The sequence below is a fragment of the Danio rerio genome, chromosome 18 (assembly GCF_052040795.2).
Source record: "Danio rerio strain M-AB ecotype USA chromosome 18, GRCz13ab, whole genome shotgun sequence".
NCBI classification, from domain to species: domain Eukaryota; kingdom Metazoa; phylum Chordata; class Actinopteri; order Cypriniformes; family Danionidae; genus Danio; species Danio rerio.
The window spans coordinates 53,987,501-54,011,459 of NC_141038.1; the positions used below are offsets into that span (position 1 = coordinate 53,987,501).

The following is a 23,959-nucleotide window of genomic DNA, read 5'->3' on the forward strand; positions in this document are numbered from 1 at the left end:
TCAATAATGCTCATTATTATAAGTGCAAAATTGATTTTAACTAACCCTGATCATGAATGATAACTAATATAATAGTAAATAATTGTGTCTGTAAATTAACAAACATCAAAGGTAGTTTAATTTATTATTCCTAATATGATTGATATTATAATGACTAGTATTATTGTTTTCATTTTGATTATTAATCATTTTATTGTCATAAACATCTTTATTACTATCAGCTGCCTATAGCTAGCTATTCATTTGATTATGTTTAACCTATTAGTACTAATATAAATACTACTACTACTGCTATTATCATTGTAATCATTAATATTAGTATTATTACACATTATTAGCATCATTATTATTAGATGCCTTTAATTCTCATTTATTTATTTTTTTTAAACTTTTTATCATGTGTATTTTCCTTCCGCTTACTCCCTTTATTAATCAGGGGTCGCCACCGTGGAATGAACCGCCGACGTATCCAGCATTTGTTGTACACAGCGGATGCCCTTTTAGCTGCAACCCAGTACTAGGAAACACCCATACACTTTTCGCTCATACGCTACAGCCAGTTTAGTACATAGCCTATGTGTTTGGACTGAAACCTACGCCAACACGGGGAGAACATGCAAACTCCACACAGAAATACCATCTGACCCAGCTGGGACTCGAACCAGTGACCTGTGCCACTGTGATGCCCATCACTAATTTTTTTACTAATTATCATTTTATTTTATGCTAAACATCTTAATTATTATAATCAGCAGCATGTAGACACCTATTACTTTTATAATATTTTGTTAAACCACTAGCATTAGTATTAGTATAAATATTATTAATATCATCATTAATATTGGTATTTCTATACTTAACATCATCACTTTTATTTTTATTATTATTATTGTCTGTAACTTCCAGTTATTGTTAAACATTTCAGTTTTTTTATTATGAATAGTGTTATTATTACTGCTACTATTGTTATCATTAATATTATTACTGATATTCATGACAGTTTTATTATAACTTCTAGATTAACAGTAATACTTCTTAGTAATCTGGAGACACTCTCACACACACACACACACACACACACAAAATCTGGAGACACATACAGTCACACACTGAGCAACCTATTCCGGAAACGCGCACACAAACACAAACTCTTATAGTCATACACACATACCAACCTGTGTGCAGTTTTCTAGAGCTGTGTGTGTTTACATCTGCTCCACTGATGCTGTCAAGACAGACAGACAGACCTCAGATCAATAAACAGGATGAACTGAATAACAGTCTGCAGATTCACAGACGCACACAGAGCAACCCATTCTGGAAACACACACAAACTGTCTCTCTAACACACTTTCTCTCTCTCTGTCACACACACACACAGAGGAACCCATTCTGAAGACACACACAAACTGTCTCTAACACACACACACACACACATCTCTCGTTCATTGCATCTGAATGCGTTTCAGTTGATGAATACAAATACCAAAGGAGATCAAAAGAAACATTACATAACACACATACATTGTATCCTCGGGAGAGTTGCTATGGAGACCATTTCTCACAGCATCACACCTGACACAAGAGTCTTCACCATGACGTGAGCATATGCTGAAATAAACACTTCACACTATTAAAGAGCAAAGCACTCTGGGAGATCAGTTTGTGTTGGTCATCACAGCGCTCCTTTCCTCCGTCTGACGATGATTTGATAGGCTGGAAAATTAACTAACACTGAACAGTTGAATCAAACACGGCATATGCAGAATCTATAATCATAAATCAGGCGAAATGTTCTGTTTGTGTTTTATAAACATAGCAACTGCAGAATCACCACAACAGATCAATTACTGTAGTTGTTACCATAGCAACTGTAGAATCACCACAACTGATAAATTACTGTAGTTGTCATGTTACCATAGCAACTGCAGAATCACCACAACAGATCAATTACTGTAGGTGTTACCATAGCAACTGTAAAATCACCACAACTGATAAATTTCTGTAGTTGTCATGTTACCATAGCAACTGCAGAATCACCACAGCAGATCAATTACTGTAGTTGTCATGTTACCATAGCAACTGTAGAATCCTCACAACAGATCAATTACTATAACTGTTGTGTTACCATAGCAACTGTAGAATCACCACAACAGATTAATTGGAGTCCTGAACTAGACTATGGTTATAAAGCTCTACAGTGTTTACTGTATATTGCTGTATTCTTTATCGCACTGGCAATAAGTATCTCTTTTTTTTTCCTCATAGTGACTGTTTTCCACCCAGACAGGCTCAACTAGAAAGGTGAGCAGAACTTCCTGTGCAGCGGATTGTTTTTAATAATCCGTTAATGGATGAATTGGCTTTCACAATACTGCTCTGTGTTTTGATATTTCGCAATGTTTGGTGATGAACGTTTCCTCAGCTCATGTCATTCAGGTCTCGCACAAACTCTATTGTCATTTTCACACTTGAGTTACTGTGATAATGTCCAGCTCAAAGAAGAAGAAGCGTCTCTATTTACATTCAGAGACAGTGACAAAAACACCTTCAGTAAAAGACCAGCGGTCCACATAAAACACACTCGCTGAATGTGTGTGTACTAGCATTAATCCTGAAGACAAGACATAAACAACACAGAGAAAACATACATAATAAAGCACCAAACAAACCTGACAGGAAGGAATAAAATTATATAAAGAAAACGAAATAAATAAAATAAAAATTCAATGAATAAATTCAATAAAATGAAATAAAATAAATAAATAATAAAATAAAAATATAAATAAATAAAAATTACATTTAAAAATTACAATTAAAAAAATTTAAATAAAAGAAAATTATATAAAATAAAAAAATTAAATTAAATAATAAAATTAAATCAAATGTTTTAATAAATTAAATAAAAATAAAATAATAAAATAAAAACAAAAACACGATAAAATACAATAAACAAATAAATAAATAAACAAATAAATAAAATACTAATTTCAAGAACATCTGTAACTGAATGTTGATGGTTAGAAACATACAAGCTAGGAAAATGACCAATTAAGATGCCGTACAAACCATTTAATCCTGTAGAACATCACGAGAACAAGTGCTGTCTTAAAGAAAATGATATAAAATAAAATACATACAAAACTAAAAAGGAGAAGAGGAAGAAGATGAATGAAATAAGTAAAACTGTTAATAAACAGCAGACCTGGTTAAGTTAGACCCATAAACTTTATTAGTCATAATCTCAAATCCTCCACATCCCCAACAATACATTCAGTATTTACATCTGGCGAGAGCTTCTGTACAGATGCTGATACACACACACACACACACACACACACACACACACACACACACACACACACACACACACACACACACACACCACAAGAACAACATGAAGATAAAGAGTGTCTGGATGACAGAAGAAAGAGGACTAGCACAGGTCACAGCAGAGGTCAAGGAGCATCTGTCATCTGATTGGCTGAACTGCTCTAAATGGTTTCCATGGCAAACAGCCTCCAATCAGAGTATCAGTTTACAATCACAAAGCAACATAAGGTCAGATGTATAAACAACACACACACACACAGTCAGACATACACTCAGAGACACACTTATACACACTTAACACATATACATGTGCACACACCAACACACACTCTATACAACAAAACATACGCACGCACACACAAACCCACACACTAGCAAAGCAATGTAAGGTCAGATATATGAGAATCTCACACACACACATGCACACGCACGCACACAGACACACACACACGTATGTACACACACACATGCACACAAGCATGTGCACACACACACACACACACACACGCGCATACAGAAATACACACGTATGCACACACACACACACACACACACACACACACACACACACACACACACACACACACACACACACGCATAAGTGTGCACATAAACACACAAACACACACTCAGACAAACTCACACACTTGCAAAGCAATGTAAGGTCAACTGTATCAGCATCACACACTCACACTCATAAGCACGCGCACACACATGCATAAGTGTGCACATATACACACACACACACACCCACAATCAGACACACACACACACACACACACACACACACAAAATCAGACACACACATGCAAAGCAATGTCAACTATACAAACTAAACAAAGGTCACCTATATCAGCATCACACACTCTCTCTCACACACACACACACACACACACACACACTGGCCGGAAACATGGTCTCAGTCAGACATCATCATCATTATTATTGTGATTGATATTATTTTCTCCATAATAAGTTAGAGCAGAGCAGAGCGAGTGTGAGAGCGCAGTGCTGGACTCCTCCTCGGCGCTCTGCTTCTCTTTAGTCCATGCATGTACAGTATAAGGCAGAAACCACAGGACAGCACACTCACAGAAGCGTCTGATCACATCCAGCTAAACAACAAGCATCTCCTAAAGCAAAAGGCAAAGTCTGGAGGAAACGTGAGTCTGCAGAACGGGACAAACACACACACACACACACACACACACGCACGCACGCTTAACTCTGCAGGTCACTGTACCGTACGCAGCGGCGGGTGATGGAGCAATGAAACTGATTTTCTGAGGTAGACAATACAGGCGCGTTTCATTCTCCAGATCGCCCTCAGCTCTCCTCCACTATAAAGTGACTCTTTTATTTTAGTCTCAATCTAAAGGTCCTCGCTTCGCGCTTCAGACACATGATCTGCACAGCGGCCCAGTCCAAGTACACTTAAAAGGCAGCATCCAGCTCTCCTCTTTTCACTACTGATTTTAGGGGACTACAGGAAATCTGTGGCTCTGGAAAACATCCCGGTGATACTTCAGTCTTGATTCTGCCTCTGAACATTAGGAATACTGCAGTTTATAGTGAATACCATAGTATTTCTGAACCACGCTATAGTCAGTTGTGTTATACTGTATACATTACAGCATGTGCCAGCATGCAACAGTGAACTGATAAACTGTACTGTAGTGTACTTTAGTTTTTACTGCAGTAAACTGTGGTGTAGTGTAGTATAATAAACCCTATACTAGGAGAAAACCACAGGATTGCCTCATTTCTTTATATTACTGCAGCTGTTGTGTTACCATAGCGACTACAGAATAACCACAGCAGATCAATTACTGTAGTTGTAGTGTTACCATAGCAACTGTGGAATCACCACAACAGATCAATTACTGTTGTTGCGTTACCATAGCAACTATAGAATCCCAGCAACAGATCAATTACTGTCGTGTTACTATAGCAACTGTAGAATAACCACAACAGATTAATCACTATAGTTGTCGTGTTACCATAGCAACTGTGGAATCACCACAGCAAAATAATGACTGTAGTTGTTGTGTTACCATAGCAACTATTGAATCCCCACAACATATCAGTTACTACTGTTGGGTTACCATAGCAACTGTAGAATAACCGCAACAGATCACTTGCTGTTGTTGTGTTACCATAGTAACTATAGAATCACCCCAACAGATCAATTACTGTTTTTGTTACCATAGAAACTATAGAATCACCATACAAATCACACCAACATATCAGTTACTATTGTTGCGTTACCACAGCAACTGTAGAATCACCATAACACGATCAATTACTATAGCTTATGTATTACCATAGCAACCACAGAATGACCACAACTATTTAATTCAAGTGCTTTACACTAAAAAATGCTGGGTTGATTTTTGTTTTTAAATTATAATTTTTTTTAACCCAACAGTCGTGTTTGTCAATATTTGACCCAGCATTGGGTCACAACAACCCAGGGTACTATAGTATAGTTAAAAACACCACAGTATTCACTATAAATGACCACAGTATTTTTTTTCATGTGGGTCAGTCTTATTCAATCTCTGCATGTGTTTTTCTCTGTATCATCTGCAAATGTTCATGTGATTAATGGTTAATATCTCAGACTCTGTATGTTTAGACAACACTATCATCACAGACAGTCACGTTCTGCTAATTAAACGCACGGTTCAGTGTCTTTGTTTCATATGAACAGTGTTCCAGAAGTCAACAAATGAGTGATAAATCAGTATAAACGCCACACATGACAGTTTCTGTACAGTTAGTTTGTAGGAGCGCAGAAACAAACCACTGACAAAATGTGGGTCCAAAAACGCTGATCTGGAGTCAGTAGCTCTGCTTGAGATGAAAATGAGTCTTCTTGCAGGATCTCAGTAGCACTTTACTTTTGCTGAATAATGGTTTCTCAGCATGGGCTAAAGTGTCCGTATGGCCACGGGGTACAGCAGGGACATGTGCTCGGCTCCTTTAATGGGTAGTTTGCGGCTGGAGTAATAGTGGATGATCTCGGGAACGCTGTCGAACAGGCAGCTGTTTTGACCCAGCACATATTTACTGTCTTTGGTCCGCGAGAGCTTCATATGCATGAAGCCCTGACTGCTCCTGGAGAGAGAGAGAGAGAGAGAGATTTAGGGTTATTGAAGGAGGGAGGGAGAGAGAGACAGAAACAGAAAGAGAGTAACCTAAAGCAGTAACCCTTTTTTTGGTGTACAAGTTTACTTACTTGATTATTTATTTATTTATTTATTTATTTATTTATTTATTTATTTATTTATTTATTTATTTATTTTGTATGTTTGTTTGGAAAGTAGGATCATTATAATGATTATAACAATTATGATTATGATTACTACTACTATTATTATTAATAATAATAATAATAATAATAATAATAATGATGATGATAATAATAATAATAATAACAATAGATGTTTTTATTTATTAGATTTTTTTAATTAATTAATTTATGTTTTATTTATTTATTAACATCATCATGTTTATTTATTTAAATATAGATTTTTGGGGTATTATGGTCATTTTTATATTATTATGGTTTTGATGATGATAATGATGATGATTATACTTATTATAATTAATAATAATTGATGTTTTGTATTTATTTATTCATTTGTTTGGTTGTTTGTTTGGTTGTTTTTTTTTTGTTGTTTTGCTTATTTATTTGGATATTAGAATCATTTAAATGATTATTATGATAATGATTATTATGATGATTATTAATAATAATAATAATAATAATAATTGATGTTTTGTATTTATTTATTCATTTGTTTATTTGTTTGTTTGTTTTTTTATTTGTTGTTTTGCTTATGTATTTGGATATTAGAATCATATTAATGATTATTATGATAATGATTATTATAAAAATTAATAATAATTGCTGTTTTTATTAATTTTAAATTATTTTATTATTAATATTATTTATTTATTTATTTGGATATTACAATCATTCCCCAGAGATGGTTTGCGGCTGGAAGGGCATCCACTGCGTAAAAATGTGCTGGATAAGTTGGCGGTTCATTCCACTGTGGCGACCCCGGATTAATAAAGGGACTAAGCCGACAAGAAAATGAATGAGTGAATTATGATCATTATAATTATTATGTTTTTTGTTTATTTTAAGTTATTTATTTATTTATTAGGATGTTATGATCCTCATTATGATGATGATAATATCAATAATTGATTTTTTTATTTATTTTGAATTCTTTTATCATGTTTTTTATTTATTTATTTATTTATTTATTTATACCATCACCATATATATTTATTTAATAAAAATACTTAATATTTTCTTGTTACTTGAAAGAGAAACTGAAGCAAAATCATTTCTTATTTCTTATATGCTGTGATGTTATTAATGAATAAATGAATTAACAAATGATTTACTCATTTGGATATTATTATTATTGTTATGATTATTATTGTTATGATGATGATGATTAATAATGATAATAATAATAATAATAATAATAATTATAACAATAATAATAATATTAATAATAATTTATGCTTTTTAAATTATTTAAATTATTTATTATTAATATTAATTATTTATTACTATTTATCATCATGCTTATTTATTTGTTTATTTAAAAACATTAAATTTTGTTTTGCTACTTGAAACAGAAACTTAAGCAAAATCATCTTTTATTTCTTATATTTCTGTAAATTTAATTATTTATTTATTCATTTTTTTATCTGGATATTATGCGTGCTATATGCTTATTGCTATTACTCTGGCATCACTGCGATAAAGCAACTTGAACTTGACCTTAAAGAGGTTAATAAAGAAAACAATGTTTGATTAGTTTGTCAGACAGCGGCTCTCATTGGCAAGCGCATCACGTGCGTGTTTGTGTGTGTGTGTAATGTAGAGCAGGAGACGCACAGCTTTAATAAGCGCCGCTGTACAGCCTTTAAAATGTTCTCTCAACGGGACACTGAATGCAAAGCAAATTAAAAGCCAAGGACAGAGAGAAGCTGCACACCTGACAAAACCTGCAGGATCGAAATCTGACTATACTGCTGTGCAACATTATACTGCTGTGGTGGAAAAGAGCGTGTGCTTGTCTTGAGAATGCTGGATATTACTCTAAAATAGTGCAGAGACTTGAAGATATTTGGATGTGAACCAGCTAAAACAGCCACAAAATATATTATACAACATCAGAAAATATAAAAAAAAAATAGTATAAAAAATACTCTGATCTGATTGGTCAAATGGTTATACTCTGCTCTGATTGGCCAGATTTCAGTGTGTTGTTATTGGTCAAATGGCCCTACTGTGCTCTAATTGGTCGAATGCTTCTACTTTGCTCTGATTGGTCATATAGCTTTGCTCTGATTGGTCTTGTAGCCTTTTCATCTGTTTGGTCAGTTGCTCCGATAGGTCAGATCTCTAAGTGAGTTGTGATTGGTCAGGTGGCCTTACTCTGCTCGGATTGGTCAAACAGTTGTGCTCTGATTGGTCTGATGACTAAGTGTGTTGTGATTGGTCAGGAAGACGTACTCTGCTCCAATTGGTCAGTTGGTTCTACTCCTCTCTGATTGGTTAGATCTCTTAGTATGCTCTGATTGGTCAGATTACCCAATCTGTTGTAATTGATCATAAACCCTAAACACTCATTAGCATACCTGAATTTCAGCTCAGCACTTGTAAACAATGATAATAGAGCTCATAGCAATGACCACAGAGGACACCCTCATCTCTCAGTGCCGTCATCACTGATACTCCATGATTCTCTTCAACACGAGGACTCACTTCACCTCATAGATCTGAGAGGTTCATGTGCTCCACTATGATGTCGGTCTGTTCACTGATACTGTGGAGGATCTGCAGATCTGAATATGTGTCAAGTGTTTGACTCATTAACTGCATGAAGAGTCACTGCAAGTGTTCAGCTGCTGTCATCTTTAAACGGGTTCAATAGGAGTTAAGAAGTATTGACGGCAGCTCTGACGTGCTGTCGATAAGCACACAACATCATCTGGACTGAGCTGCCGGCTTGTGGAAACAAACAAAGCATGCACTTCAGCTCCTGAGGGTTTACATGCACAAATATGCAACTTGAGTTTTAATATTAACGCAATATTTCAACCAAAAATGAAGATTCTGTCATCATTTAATCTCCCTCTACTTGTTACAAACATCTATAAATATCTTTTATTTCTGTTTAATACAAAATATATAAACCACAGGGGCGACGCAGTGGTGCAGTAGGTAGTGCTGTCAGAAGAAGACTTCAAACAGTAAGAAGGTTGCTAGTTTGAGCCTCGGCTGGGTTAGTTGGTGTTTCTGTGTGGAGTTTGCATGTTCTCTCCGGGTGCTCCGGTTTCCCCCACAGTCCAAACACATGCGCTATAGGGAAATTGATGTAGTGTATGTGTGTGAGTGTGTGTGTGTGTGTGTGTGTGTGTGTGTGTGTGTGTGTGTGTGTGTGTGTGTGTGTGTGTGTGTGTGTGTCTGTGAATAATTGTGTATGGGTGTTTCCCAGAGATGGGTTGCAAGGTAAAAATGTAAAACATATGCTGGAATAGTAGGCAGTTCATTCCGCTGTGGTGACCCCAGAATAATAAAAGGACTGAGCCGAAAATAAAATGAATGGATGAATGAATGAACCAGTAGGGTAACACTTGATATTGATGCTCCATTTGAGTTTTAGTAGACTGTCTGCTTATTATCTGTTGATACTGACAGTAAAAATACATTTAACTGACTATAAGAAACTGTGCAAGTACGTCAACAGACTAACTCTAACTCTAACCCTAACCTAACAGCCTGCTTATAATCTAATGAGAATTAGTTGACATGTAGATGCTGTAACTTAATTTAACAACTGGACCATCAAATTAAAGTGTGACCACCAGCAGTCTTTTTCGCCCAAAAATCAGTAAAAAAAAATGGTTAAAAATAAAAAAATTAAAACAAATTGTAGGTGAAATATTCTCTTTATCTGATTCTGATAAAAATATGTGTTTAATGGGCTTTAATTATATATACACACACACACACACACACACACACACACACTGTTTATATATATATATATAATAAAAATCCACTAAAATGTATAATAATAAACAATAAAATATAGAAGCAATAAAATTAAAACATCAACCTACTTAAAGAAAACTTTTGTACCACAAGTTTTTAAATAAGTATCTCGTTTGCACATGTTTATAACAAAACAAGCACTTAGATCATATTAATTATCCTATAATATAAATCCCTTCAACATATTTATCATTTACATATTACATATGTTCAGGTCGGCGGCGCGGTGGGTGGGGCTGTCACCTCACAGCAAGAAGGTCGCTGGTTTGATCCTCAGCTGGGTCAGTTGGTGTTTCTGTGTGGAGTTTGCATGTTCTCCCTGTGTTGGTGTGGGTTTCCTCCGCGTGCTCCGATTTCCCGCACAGTCCAAACACATGCGCTATAGGGGAACTGATCAACTAAATTGGCTGTGGTTGGTGAATGAGTGTGTATGGGTGTTTCCCAGTGATGGGTTGCAGCTGGAAGGGCATCCGCTGTGTAAAGCATATACTGTAATAGTTGCGACCCCTGATGAATAAAGAGACTAAGCTGAAAATAAATAAATATGTTCAGGTCATGTAACTGCATTCTTACAGACTAGAAAGTTAATATAGTTCAGAAGTGGCTGCATTAAAAATATTAGGAATATTATAATATTATAATCAAAATATTACTTTTATATAATAACATTGTAATAATGCAGCCACTTCAGATCTATGTAAACTTTCTAGTCTGTAAGAATGCAGTTATATGACCTGAACATATGAGAATTATGTAAATGTCTGATATTTATATTACATGATAAGTAATATCATCGGTGTGCATGTAATTAGCAATATTATTATTAAAATATGACTTTATATATTAAATTATATATCATATATTATTTCATTTCTATAGCTCTACATATTTGCACATTCCTGTAGGTTTATTCTATGTGTAATGGACAGGATTTTCACTTGGCTTCACCCGGTAGACTTCTTTAACTTACAGCCTTCATTAATGCGCAGAGCTGATGGTAATTAAAGCTGTGGAGATTGATGCGGATGAAGGGAAACTCTGCTGAAGCTGATAAACCTGCTGCTGCTTTTATGGTACATCAGATGAGCGGAAAGTGCAGATGAGCTCCGGCGTTATCATCTCTTTAAATTACAAGCCCAAAGAGTGTGTTTCTGCAGTGACCCGTTCTCCGGTTCCTCACAGCGCTCGTGGTCCTGCTGCCGATGTGCATTAGTGCACCGCTAATTCATAAACTTTTACTCTCCCTCCATTCAGAGGAGATTTATTCCTCTCCCTTCAGCCGTTCTGTGTCTTTCTCCATCCATAAAGCAGGTCAGCGATAAAAACCTCTTTGCCTTTTAAGACCTTTAAGAGACTCAACTCGTTCATATCACTTACTGCACTCGGAGCCACAAATCAGATTGAGAAAAATCGCTCTGTTGCGCGTGAGCGAAACACTCTGACGGCACTATTGAGCTCAAACAGACAATACTGGCGCACACTTTTGCTCATTAGCATATAGCTGTGCATTATTGGTCATATTAATGTCTATTCTGGGGCAAAACAAATACTGTATTCTAACAAAAAGTAGATATTATTATTGATTTAAGATATGAATTAATTTTATTATAACATTTTAATTATGACATCTTTAAAGAGTGAATATATTTTAAGCAGTAAACAATGCCGTTGTTAATGATATGCTAATAACACTATTTTAAACAATGTACTGAATACATTTAAGTGAATCAGTGCATTAGAGAATCAGTGGATCAGAGCCTCAAGGGAATCAGTGCATCAGAGAATCACTTAATCAGAGCCTCAAGGAAATCAGTGCATCAGAGAATCACTTAATCAGAGCCTCAAGTGAATCAGTGCATCAGAGAATCACTTAATCAGAGCCTCAAGTGAATCAGTGCATCAGAGAATCACTTAATCAGAGCCTCAAGTGAATCAGTGCATCAGAGAATCACTGAATCAGAGCCTCAAGTGAATCAGTGCATCAGAGAATCACTTAATCAGAGCCTCAAGTGAATCAGTGCATCAGAGAATCACTGAATCAGAGCCTCAAGTGAATCAGTGCATCAGAGAATCACTTAATCAGAGCCTCAAGTGAATCAGTGCATCAGAGAATCAGTGAATCAGAACCTCAAGGAAATCAGTGCATCAGAGAATCACTTAATCAGAGCCTCAAGTGAATCAGTGCATCAGAGAATCACTTAATCAGAGCCTCAAGTGAATCAGTGTATCAGAGAATCACTAAATCGGAGCATCAAGTGAATCAGTGCATCAGAGAATCACTGAATCAGAACCTCAAGGGAATCAGTGCATCTGAGAATCACTGAATCAGAGCCTCAAGTGAATCAGTGCATCAGAGAATCACTGAATCAGAGCCTCAAGGGAATCAGTGCATCAGAGAATCGCTGAATCAGAGCCTCAAGTGAATCAGTGCATCAGAGAATCACTGAATCAGAACTTCAAGGGAATCAGTGTATCAGAGAATCACTGAATCAGAGCCTCAAGTGAATCAGTGCATCAGAGAATCACTGAATCAGAACTTCAAGGGAATCAGTGTATCAGAGAATCACTGAATCAGAGCCTCAAGTTAATCAGTGCATCAGAGAATCACTGAATCAGAACATCAAGGGAATCAGTGCATCAGAGAATCAAGTGAATTAGTTCATTAGTGAATCAGTACATCAAAGAATCAGTGAATCAGAGCTTCATATGAATCCGTGCATCAGAAAATCCACAACCAGTGATTCAGTTAACCAGTAAACATCTAGCTGGTTATCACATAATGCAAGCCCATCAGTTTCCACATCATCATCATATTATTATTGTCATTACAGTCCCTTTCATAATATATGAAGCTGATATTGGTGTGTGTCTGGTGCTGTTGCTCATCACTGATGCGCATCACAGACTGAATATTTGATCAGATCACCGTGTGTGTGTGTGTGTGTGTGTGTGTGTGTGTGTGTGTGTGTGTGTAAAGTCTCAGTTTCTGCACAGCTGTCAGGTCTGCTTTAACTCAGATGTGTGTGTGTGGGTATGTGTGTGTGTGTTTATACCTGCTCGCTCCCGCTGAGGCACTGATTCAGGCCAGATCTGACTGACTGCCTCTTAAATGGAGCTTTCAGGTTCAATATCAGTTGTGCTCTATTGACAGCTGTTGATTAGCACAGAAATGAGTTGGACTCGGGGTTTAGCTGAGGTTATGTGCTTCTGTTTAGATCCAACGGCTGGAATTATCATATAGATAGCATTACAGCACAAACAACACACTCCTGCAGGACAGATCGACATGACAGATTTCCTACATTTAACTTCAATTTGTTTATTCCTTCATTTCATTTATCATCTCAATTACTTGACTGTATGCATACACACATTTTAAAAAGGAGTGTGTGTGTGTGTGTGTGTGTGTGTGTGTCTTACTTAAGCGAGAGTGAGAAGTCGTTCTTGCTGGTCTCGCTGTTTCTGACCAGGTAACTGGCCTCTTTACACAGTCTGAGCAGAGCTTCTGCATCTGTGCGGCTGATGGCACCATGATACCAGCTGTGGAGAAGAAGACAGATCAGAGAATCAGTGAATCAGTAAATCACTGCTTCAGAGAATCAGATTCAATCAAACAGAGAATCATTAAATGACTTCTTTAGGGAATGAGTAAATCATTGAATCATAGTATCAGAGCATCAAAGAATTAGTGAATCATAATATCAGAGAATTAGAGATTCAATGAATCAGAGGATTGGTAAACCACTGCCCAGGGAATCAGCAAATCAGTGAAATACTGCTTTAAAGAATCCGCAAATCAATTAATTATATTAACAGAGCATCAGAGAACCAGTGAATCAGAATATCAGATAATCAGAACATCAAAGATTCAATGAATCAGAAAATCAGCGAATCACTGCTTTAGAGAATCAACAAATCCGTGCATGTAAGAATCAGTGAATCAAATCCTCAGAGAATCACTAAACGAGAGAATCAATGAACCAAAGTATCTGAAAATCAGTGAATCAGAGCATCAGAAATCAGAAATCCTGTGAACCAGGCAATCAGTGAATCAGAGTTTGAGAATAAGTGAATCGGATAACTGGTGAACAAGAGAATTAGTGAATCAGACAATCTGTGAATCAGAGTCTGAGAATCAGTGAATCAGATAATTAGTGAATCAGATAATCAGAGAGTGTGAGAATCAGATAATTAGTGAATCAGAGAATCTGTGAATTAGAAAGTCTGAGAATCAGTGAATCAAATAATTAGTGAATAACAGAATCAATGAATCAGAGAGTCTGAGAATCAGTGAATCAGATAATTAGTGAATCAGAAAGTCTGAGAATCAGTGAATCAGATAATTAGTGAATCACAGAATCAGTGAATCAGAGAGTCTGAGAATTAGTGAATAAGATAATTAGTGAATCAGAGAATCAGTGAATCAGGCAGTTTATGAATCAGTGAATTAGATAATTAGTGAATCACAGAATCAGTAAATCAGAGAGTCTGAGAATCAGTGAATCAGATAATTAGTGAATCACAGAATCAGTAAATCAGAGAGTCTGAGAATCAGTGAATCAGATAATTAGTGAATCACAGAATCAGTAAATCAGAGAGTCTGAGAATCAGTAAATCAGATAATTAGTGAATCACAGAATCAGTAAATCAGAGAGTCTGAGAATCAGTGAATCAGATAATTGGTGAATCACAGAATCAGTAAATCAGAGAGTCTGAGAATCAGTGAATCAGATAATTGGTGAATCACAGAATCAGTAAATCAGAGAGTCTGAGAATCAGTGAATCAGATATTTAGTGAATCAGAGAATCAGTGAATTAGAGTCTGAGAATCATTGAATCAGATAATTAGTGAATCACAGAATCCGTGAATCAGAGAACAATAAACCAGTAAGTCAGAGAATAAATGAATGAACAAACAGTGATTCAGAGAATCAGTGAATCAGTCAATATGTGAATAGGAAAATTTAAGAATCAGAAAATCAGAGAATTATTGAATCTGTGCATCAGCAAATTAAACCACGACATAATCAGTGATTCATAGATTTAAAGAATCAGTGAATCAGAGAACCAGGGGATCAGAAAAACTATACATTAGAAAATTTGAGAATCAGTGAATCAATAAGTCAAGGAATCAGACAATCTGTTAATCAAAGAATCAAGTGAATCAGAGAACGAGTGAATCAAAACACAAGTGTGTGTGTGTGTGTGTGTGTGTGTGTGTGTGTGTGTGTGTGTGTGTGCATGTGTGTGTAAGACTCACAACTGTCCCTCTAGTGGCAGAGCGGGGTCGATTCTCTCTCCAACGCTCTGATCGACTGAACTCGTCTTCATGTTGACCAGACAGGCGCTGGAGTGACGCTGCAGAGGACGATTCTTCTCCACACCATCAAACTGAACTATAACACACGAAAACCACAACACAGATCACTCCTACAACCACACAGCTGAAAAACACTGACACACAAACATTAAATACAGGCCCTTTTACTTACATTCAATGATTTATGGTCAAATATTTAATATATCATGTATATTTCATTTTAAGTTTAAGAAGTGTATATCTAATATTTATATTCATATAATAATATTGTATTTACTTGTTTTTAATATGTATTTTAAATAACACATTCTCCTCTTATGCGTCATGCACTCTATTATAACATGTGAAAAGAAATGTAAATAACATATTGGTGTCATATTTTAATATAAAAACTTTTAATGTAAAAATAAATATATAAATACAAGCGCATGCATCTTTTCTCATTAAGGGATGTAATTTTGAGATTCATTTTTTTATATAACAACAGATGACATTTATAATTGGCAAATCCTCATGTCATTTGTCCTCACAAATTGAAATGAACCTCTTATATTTATTTTAGATTCATATTTACTATCTTATATTTAAAAGATGGGGGGTTTATAAACCCGAATAAGGTCTAGTTCTTTAAATAAAAAACTATTATGGCTTTATTTATTCTAATGATGTATGTAACATTGTATTGCTAACATTTCTCAAGATTAATTGCAATAATGCAAGGGTCATTATTTAATAGAAAGCCAATACTTGTATAACTACACCTAAAACAGACCATTAGCATGTACAGTACATGTCATTAATTAATGCACAGCAATTAACTGTAATTAAACGAAAATGATCTGTGCCATGTCGAGGTCCAGATTGCTGTAATATTCTGATATTAGACAGCAGACTCAATGTTATTCCTCCAAAAACTGTCTTCATTTGGCAAGGATGTCTATTTCCAACTCTTTAATTGTAATCACAAATGTACTGGACGACGTCCAAGAGTCGAAAACGAAATCAAAACTGTTGAAATAAAACCCACAAGCGAGCTGTAATTACTCCAGCATGGCACTGCTCTCCGGAAAGAGCTTTCGAGGAGGAAAAAACCCCAACATGAGCTTGTAGAAGCAGCGATTGGCAGATGGAGCTGTGTGAGTGTGTGTGTGTGTGTGTGTGTGTGTGTGTGTGTGTGTGTGTGTGTGTGTGTGTGTGTGTGTGTGTGTGTGTGTTTTATTGAGCAGAAACTGACGAGAGCCGGAGGGATTGGAGCTCATCCTGCATGTGATGAAAGCAGATCCACTTCATAAAAACACTGAAAAGCACTCAAGCGTATCGGCGGCGGCGGCGGCTCACGGGACGTCCTGAATCAAGCACACTGATTTATGCACACAATAAACACCTGTAGAGGAGTCGCAAATGCTGTATATGCACACAAACCTTTTCGGTAAGTGCTCTCAACAGCTTCCGGTGAACTGTTACGCTGTTAAATAAATTACCACCTTATTTATTATGCAAAAAAATACACTGATGACACGACATGAAGACCAATACTGAAAAAGAAGGTGTGTGTGTGTGTGTGTGTGTGTGTGTTTAAGATCTGATTTCTTTGAAAATAATTGATCTTCACTGTCTGATTGAGATGCAATATAAAGTGTGTATCAGACTGGACAAAGTGTAACAGCAAGAAGGTCTCTGGTTTGAGTCTCAGCTGGGTCAGTTGGTGTTTCTGTGTGGAGTTTGCATGTTCTCCCCGTGTTGGCGTGGGTTTGCTCCGGGTGCTCCGGTTTCCAGTCCAAACACATGCGCTATAGGGGAACTGATCAACTACACTGGCCGTAGTGTATGAGTGTGTGTTTGAATGAGTGTGTATGGGTGTTTCCCAGCACTCGGTTGCAGCTGGAAGGGCATCCGCTGTGTAAAATATATGCTGGAATAGTTGTCGGTTCATTCCGCGGTGGCGACCCCAGTTAAATAAGGGACTAAGTTGAAGGAAACCGAAAATAGCCACACACTCTTTCACTGGAGGTGTAGCAGCTGCAAAACACTCGCTGTGAATAAAACACATCAGCCTCTGTGCTGGAGGAATCTAAAGGAAGAAGTCAAAGCCCGTTGTAGAGCATCGGTTTCAGCAGGAGACTCAGCACAGGGGTCACAGAGGTCACAGGGGTCGCAAGGGTCACAGGAAGTAGCCGTAGTGAAAGAGCTCATGTTTCTGATGGATTCATCTGTAGCCTCAAGCGACGGTGACCAGATTCACTACACACACACACACACACACACACACACACACACACACACACATCGTGCTCACACACACACACACATACACACTGCAAAACATACTTTTCCTACTTAACAGTTTTAGACTTGTCTTAGTTCAAATATATACAAATCCTCAAATCGAGAAGTGTTTTCTAGGTAAATCAATATAAAGAATGATGATCTGTGATGAGAAAACATGAAGGCAAAATGAAGAGATTTTGTCCCGAAAACATGTTAAATAATCTGCAGATGGGGTGAGCAAAATAAACTTTCCACACACTGTAAATGTCAGTATTTTCCTCCCCCCACTGGCAGATTAACATGAAGATAGATTCCCGCTATTTTACATTGTAATATTCAAATGTTTTTTACCATTTTGACTGTTTTATAATCAAATAGAAAATACTTACAATATCTATTTTCAAATACTTATTTTATTTAGGCAGAACGGTGGCTCAGTGGTGTCGCACTGAGGCCTCACAGCAAGAAGGTCGCTGGTTTGAGTCTCGGCTGGGTCAGTTGGTGTTTCTGTGTGGAGTTTGCATGTTCTCCCTGTGTTGGTGTGGGTTTCCTCCGGGTGCTCCGGATTCCCCCACAGTCCAAACACATGCGCTATAGGGGAACTGATCAACTACACTGGCGTAGTGTATGAGTGTGTGTGTGTGTGTGTGTGTATATGAGTGTGTATGGGTGTTTCCCAGTTTTGGGTTGCGGCTGAAAGGGCATCCCCTGTGTGAAACATATGCTGGAATAGTTGGCAGTTTATTCCTCTGTAGCGATCTCTGATGATGAATTATGTTTGTGTATTTATTTATTAAACACTTGAACATTTTTATTTACAGCAAAGGCACTTTTTGAGGTCAGTGTGTCCCGCGGTACAGAACATTTCAATATTCCTACTGATCATAGTTTAATGATATGAAAAGTGTACACTATGCTATCCAAACCATGCGCATGCCCGTTTCCCGGATGGTTTGAGAAGTGTGAGTGCACTAAATCGGGCTCTGAGCGCGGTTCACTTGGGCTTTGGTGCGGTACTCTTGTGTGTGAGTGCAAAGCGCGCCTGAGCCTGAAACTGAAGACGAGACGTGATTTTAAGGAACTGTTTGATATGGATTTAATAATCATTCTTACTGTTCAATGAACACAAACATGTTGTAGATTATATAAGACACAAACCCCCTCACCTCAGCTTCAGCAGACCTGCTCATTCCTGCAGCACTAGAGCTTTATGATTGTTTATGAGCGTCAAGAGGCTGATCTGTTTGGTGTGATATCTGACTGTGTGTCACCGCATATCAAACCACTAAACGATATAATTAAAGAAATGTCCACTGTGCTGAGCGAGAGCGCTTCGCTTCTTAAACTGAACAGCGCATCATCGATGATGTAAGCATGCTCAGGCGCGAATGTAATGTGAGTGCGGGCCGTCGGGGGGGACAGCAGGGAGGACAAGCGTGCTTCAGCCCGGGTCAAGGCAACTGTACATAGTGTGAGTACACCAGAACACAAGCAAGGTTTGATGCGCAGTATGTGCACATAAATTACTGACATGGATCATTGTAATGTTCGCTTCTTCTGTAAGCACAACAAATCAGAAATCCTCATCTGCTGCTGCATGTGCACGTGTAATCCAGACGCATGATAATGAGCATTGAAATATTCATGCAAGATGCACTTGAATATCAGCACGGATAACCAGCATTATGAGCATGCAACAGTGTTAAAGTAGACTTGAAGAGCTCAGACTGTGTGTGTGTGTGTGTGTGTGTGTGTGTGTGTGTGTGTGTGTGTGTATGTGTGTGTCATAATTTCTGTTTACTGTTTGGCATAAACTGTATGCCGGTGAAGAAAAGGGCCTGTTGCCATGGAAACCCGCCTCTCAACCCCATCATAACTGTCAAATCACCATCTGAACGCTCTTTAAAAGGAAGACAAGTGTGTGTGTGTATGTGTGTGTGTGTGTGTGTGTATGTGTGTGCCTAAAAATGAACGTGAGTGCTGGAAAATAAAACACAAGCAGTGTAAGTGAAGGTGACAAGCATATTGTGACCCTCCAAAACACAAAGCGTGACCCCTACGTGACCCTCATGAAAATGTCTGTAACCATGGTGATAGCGAGGCCAATCAGCAGTGGTCATGTGTGTGACTTAAGTGCTGTAGCTGGATGCAGACTCAGACCAACGCAGACTCAAATGCAGATGTGGACGCAGACGAACACAGACATAGACGGACAGACTTTAACCCAGATGTAGACGCAGACTCAAATGCAGATGCAGACAGAGACTCAAACCCAGAGGCAGATGTAGACACAGACAGACAGCTGCAGATGTAAAAGCAGACATAGACGTAGATGTGGATACAGATGCAGACTTAATCCCAGACGTAGATGTAGACACAGACAGACTCGGACTCAAACCCAGATGTAGACAGATTCAGACCAACATAGATGCAAATGCAGATGCAGACACTGATGTAGATGTAGACACAGACACAGACACAGACAGAATCAGACTCAAACAGACTCAGACATAGATGTAGACACAGTCAGAACAAGACATAGAAGCAGAAGCAGACTCAAACCCAGACATAAATGTAGATGTAGACAGACTCAGACTCCCAGACTCAACCCCAGATGCAGATGCAGACATATTCAGATTCAACCCCGAATGTAGATGTAGGCGGAGACACAGATGCAGATTCAAGCACAGATGCAGACAGCCTTAGACTCAGACACAGCCACCGGCACACACAGATGCAGCCACTGCCACAGACATATGCATATACACAGACACCGCTGCAGATGAAGACACAGATGCAGACTGCTGCGCATGACAAGTTAGACGTCAGTCTCTCTGCTTCACCTTCCTCTAACAAACACCCTTCACCATCACTCATAACACACCACAGCGGAGGAGACAAAGCAGCCTGTCAAATAAAGCTGAGGACAACGTGTGTGTGTGTGTGTGTGTGTGTGTGTGTGTGTGTGTGTGTGTGTGTGTGTGTGTGTGTGTGTGACAGTGATGAAGCATCTGACAGACACATTCCGACAGTGTCCCTGATTCCCTACAGTGACAGCTGACAGTGGGCGTGTCCTCTGATGCAAAGTGGAGAGGAATTTAAATATGCAAATGAGTAACATGCAATGGCCTGCCTGATTCTACCAGTTTATTAAAACAGTTTTTAATATTCTCCACAACATATGTCTTTTGCGCTCTCGTTTCTGGACTGTGATCTTCAGTTTTTGTTCGATGAGTCGATCAGTTTTGTCTCTGGTCCTGACTAATCTACTGTATATGAACAGGGCTTCATCTAGAGAATATGAATGATGAAGAGAGATCTGTGAGGGGTGTAAATACTCATTCATGCTGAGCAACTGTGTGATGCTGTCATGTTAATATAGAGCAAAATCTCTGAGGAATATTTCCAGTAGCTTGTTGAATCTCTGCCGTGAAGGATTAAGGCAGTACTGAAGGCAAAAGGAATCCGACCTTGTCCTTTTACGGTGTACCTAATAAAGTGGCCTGTGAGTGTACATGCAAACAAACTCATCTCATCCTTTCAGAATGCTAAGTTATTTATAAGAGCGAACAGATGCAGATTAATAGCATTTATCACATTAGTGTGTGTGTGTGTGTGTGTGTGTGTGTGTGTGTGTGTGTGTGTGTGTGTGTGTGTGTGTGTGTGTGTGTGTGTGTGTGAATCTCTGTTGAACAGCAGAAAACACACTTGATCCAGAGCCGGACTGAAGCTCTGAGTTAAACCTGACAGCATTAAATGAAAACCCGTATCAGATCAGAGCGACGGATGACTGAGGGAAACTCCCAGCGCAAACACAACCTTCATCAGGAGATAAGAGCATTTACACACACCTCAGCAGGAGATAACACACACTGAGTGATCACACACACACTGCACCAGGAGATAACACACACACACTGAGCGATCACATGCACAAATCAGACACAAGCTGCTGTCCATCATCAGGATTCAAGTCTGAGTTCATCAACAACAGGCTGAAGACTCTCCGTACAAATGCAACTGTAGAACTAGTCTGCACTGCTTGTGTGTGTTTTTCACAATAATCAGCAAAATGAAAATGTACAATATAAATGTAGACTCTTCTGATCAATAAAGCAGTGCTGTTAGATCAGCGTTAGCCATGTGTGTTCTGAATGCACACAGACGACTGGAGACTCATACAAATGACTCTGCTCTACACTAAAGCATACAGTGAGGGTTACATCTGAACACATTTACTAATTAAAGGCTCTAATTAATTCCCATCTTCTAATTTACTAATGGAAGCGCGAGCAGGGCTCAGTGGGGAGACCGATCATAAATCAGCAGCGCAATTCAATTCTCCAGTCCGTGACTAACCAGACTGAGTGCTTCATATTCTGCAGAAGAGAGGGAACAGCAGATTAAGACACAGCTTCACATTCAGAGTCACTCCTGACCTGCTGTTAGAGTCAAAAACACTCAGTGTGTGCTTTAGATCTGAATCTGTTTATGGGTTTTGAATCTGAATCAGTGTTCTGGATCTGAATCAGAGTTTCTGTGCTTTGGATCTGAATCAAACTCTTGGATCTCAATCAGAGTTTCTGTATTTTGGATATGATTCAATTTCTTTATTTCAGATCTGAATCAGTTTCTGCATTTTGGATCTGAATTGGTTTCTGTGTTTTGGATTTGAATCAGTTTCTTTATTTCGGATCTGAATCAGTTTTTTTATTTCAGATCTGAATCAGTTTCTGTATTTTGGATCTGAATCAGTTTCAGTGTTTTGGATCTGAATCAGTTTCTGTGTTTTAGATCTGAATCAGTTTCTGTGTTTTAGATCTGAATCAGTTTTTGTGTTTTGGATCTGAATCAGTTTCTTTATTTCGGATCTGAATCAGTTTCAGTGTTTTGGATCTGAATCAGTTTCAGTGTTTTGGATCTGAATCAGTTTCTTTATTTCAGATCTGAATCAGTTTCTATGTTTTAGATCTGAATCAGTTATTGTGTTTTGGATCTAAACCATTTTCTTTATTTCGGATTTGAATCAGTTTCAGTGTTTTGGATCTGAATCAGTTTCTGTGTTTTAAATCTGAATCAATTTCTGTATTTTGGATCTAAATTAGTGTTTTAGATCTGAATCAGAGTTTCATTGTTTTGGATCTGAACCAGTTTCTTTGTTCTGGATCTGAATTAGAGTTTCTGTATTTCGGATCTGAATCAGTTTCAGTGTTTTGGATCTAAATCAGAGTTTCTATATTTTGGATCTGAATCAGTTTTTCTGCTTTGAATCTAAATCAGAGTTTTGAATCTGAATTAGAGATTTAGATCTAAATTAGAGTTTCTGTGTTTTGGATCTGAACCAGATTGTGCTTTGGATCTGAATAAGGTTCTGGATTTTAGATCTGAATCAGAGTTTTGAATCTGAATCAGAGATTCTGTGTTTTGTATCTAACTCGGTTTCTGTTTTTTGGGTCTGAATCACATATTTGGATCTGAATCTGAGTTTTGGAATCAGAGTTGCTGTGCATTGGATCTGAATCAGTATCTATGTGTTCTGTGATCAATCATGTATTCATATTCAGAATAATGACAATGGGAAGAGCAAATGAAGACACAGATTCACATCCTGAGCTGCTGTTCAAGTGAAAAACACTCAGTTTTGTTTCTCGTCTTCATTAAAGCGCAAGAACACATTCACTGTGTCATACAAAGGAAAAGAAAAGCAGGTCTCCACGGGTTCAGACCCCTCATAATCAAATCTTGATATCCTTTCATTATATTATTTCCTATTCTACAGAGACATGACGCAGATATGAGCCCAAAAGAAAAGCACGGAAAGCAGCAGCAATTAATTCAGAGCCGGAAACAAAAGACTGCGGCTTTTCTTGAGGAAAACAAAAGAATACGCTGATATTTATATGCAAATTTAATTTCTGGCCCATCAAGTCGCATGCAAAAATTAA

At 37.6% G+C, this 23,959-nt stretch overlaps 1 protein-coding gene across 5 annotated transcripts in view; it reads right to left on the reverse strand.

The window, feature by feature from the left end:
- Positions 1-3,209: 3,209 nt before the first annotated feature.
- Positions 3,210-23,959, reverse strand: part of zgc:158464 — a 136,938-nt gene continuing 116,188 nt past the window's right edge. For all 5 annotated transcript variants that reach the window (NM_001442139.1, NM_001442137.1, NM_001442136.1 and 2 more), the window contains 3 exon segments: positions 3,210-6,453; positions 13,847-13,966; positions 15,687-15,822. In NM_001442139.1, coding sequence (NP_001429068.1) covers positions 6,267-6,453; positions 13,847-13,966; positions 15,687-15,822 — 443 coding nt within the window. In that variant the 3' untranslated portion in view covers positions 3,210-6,266.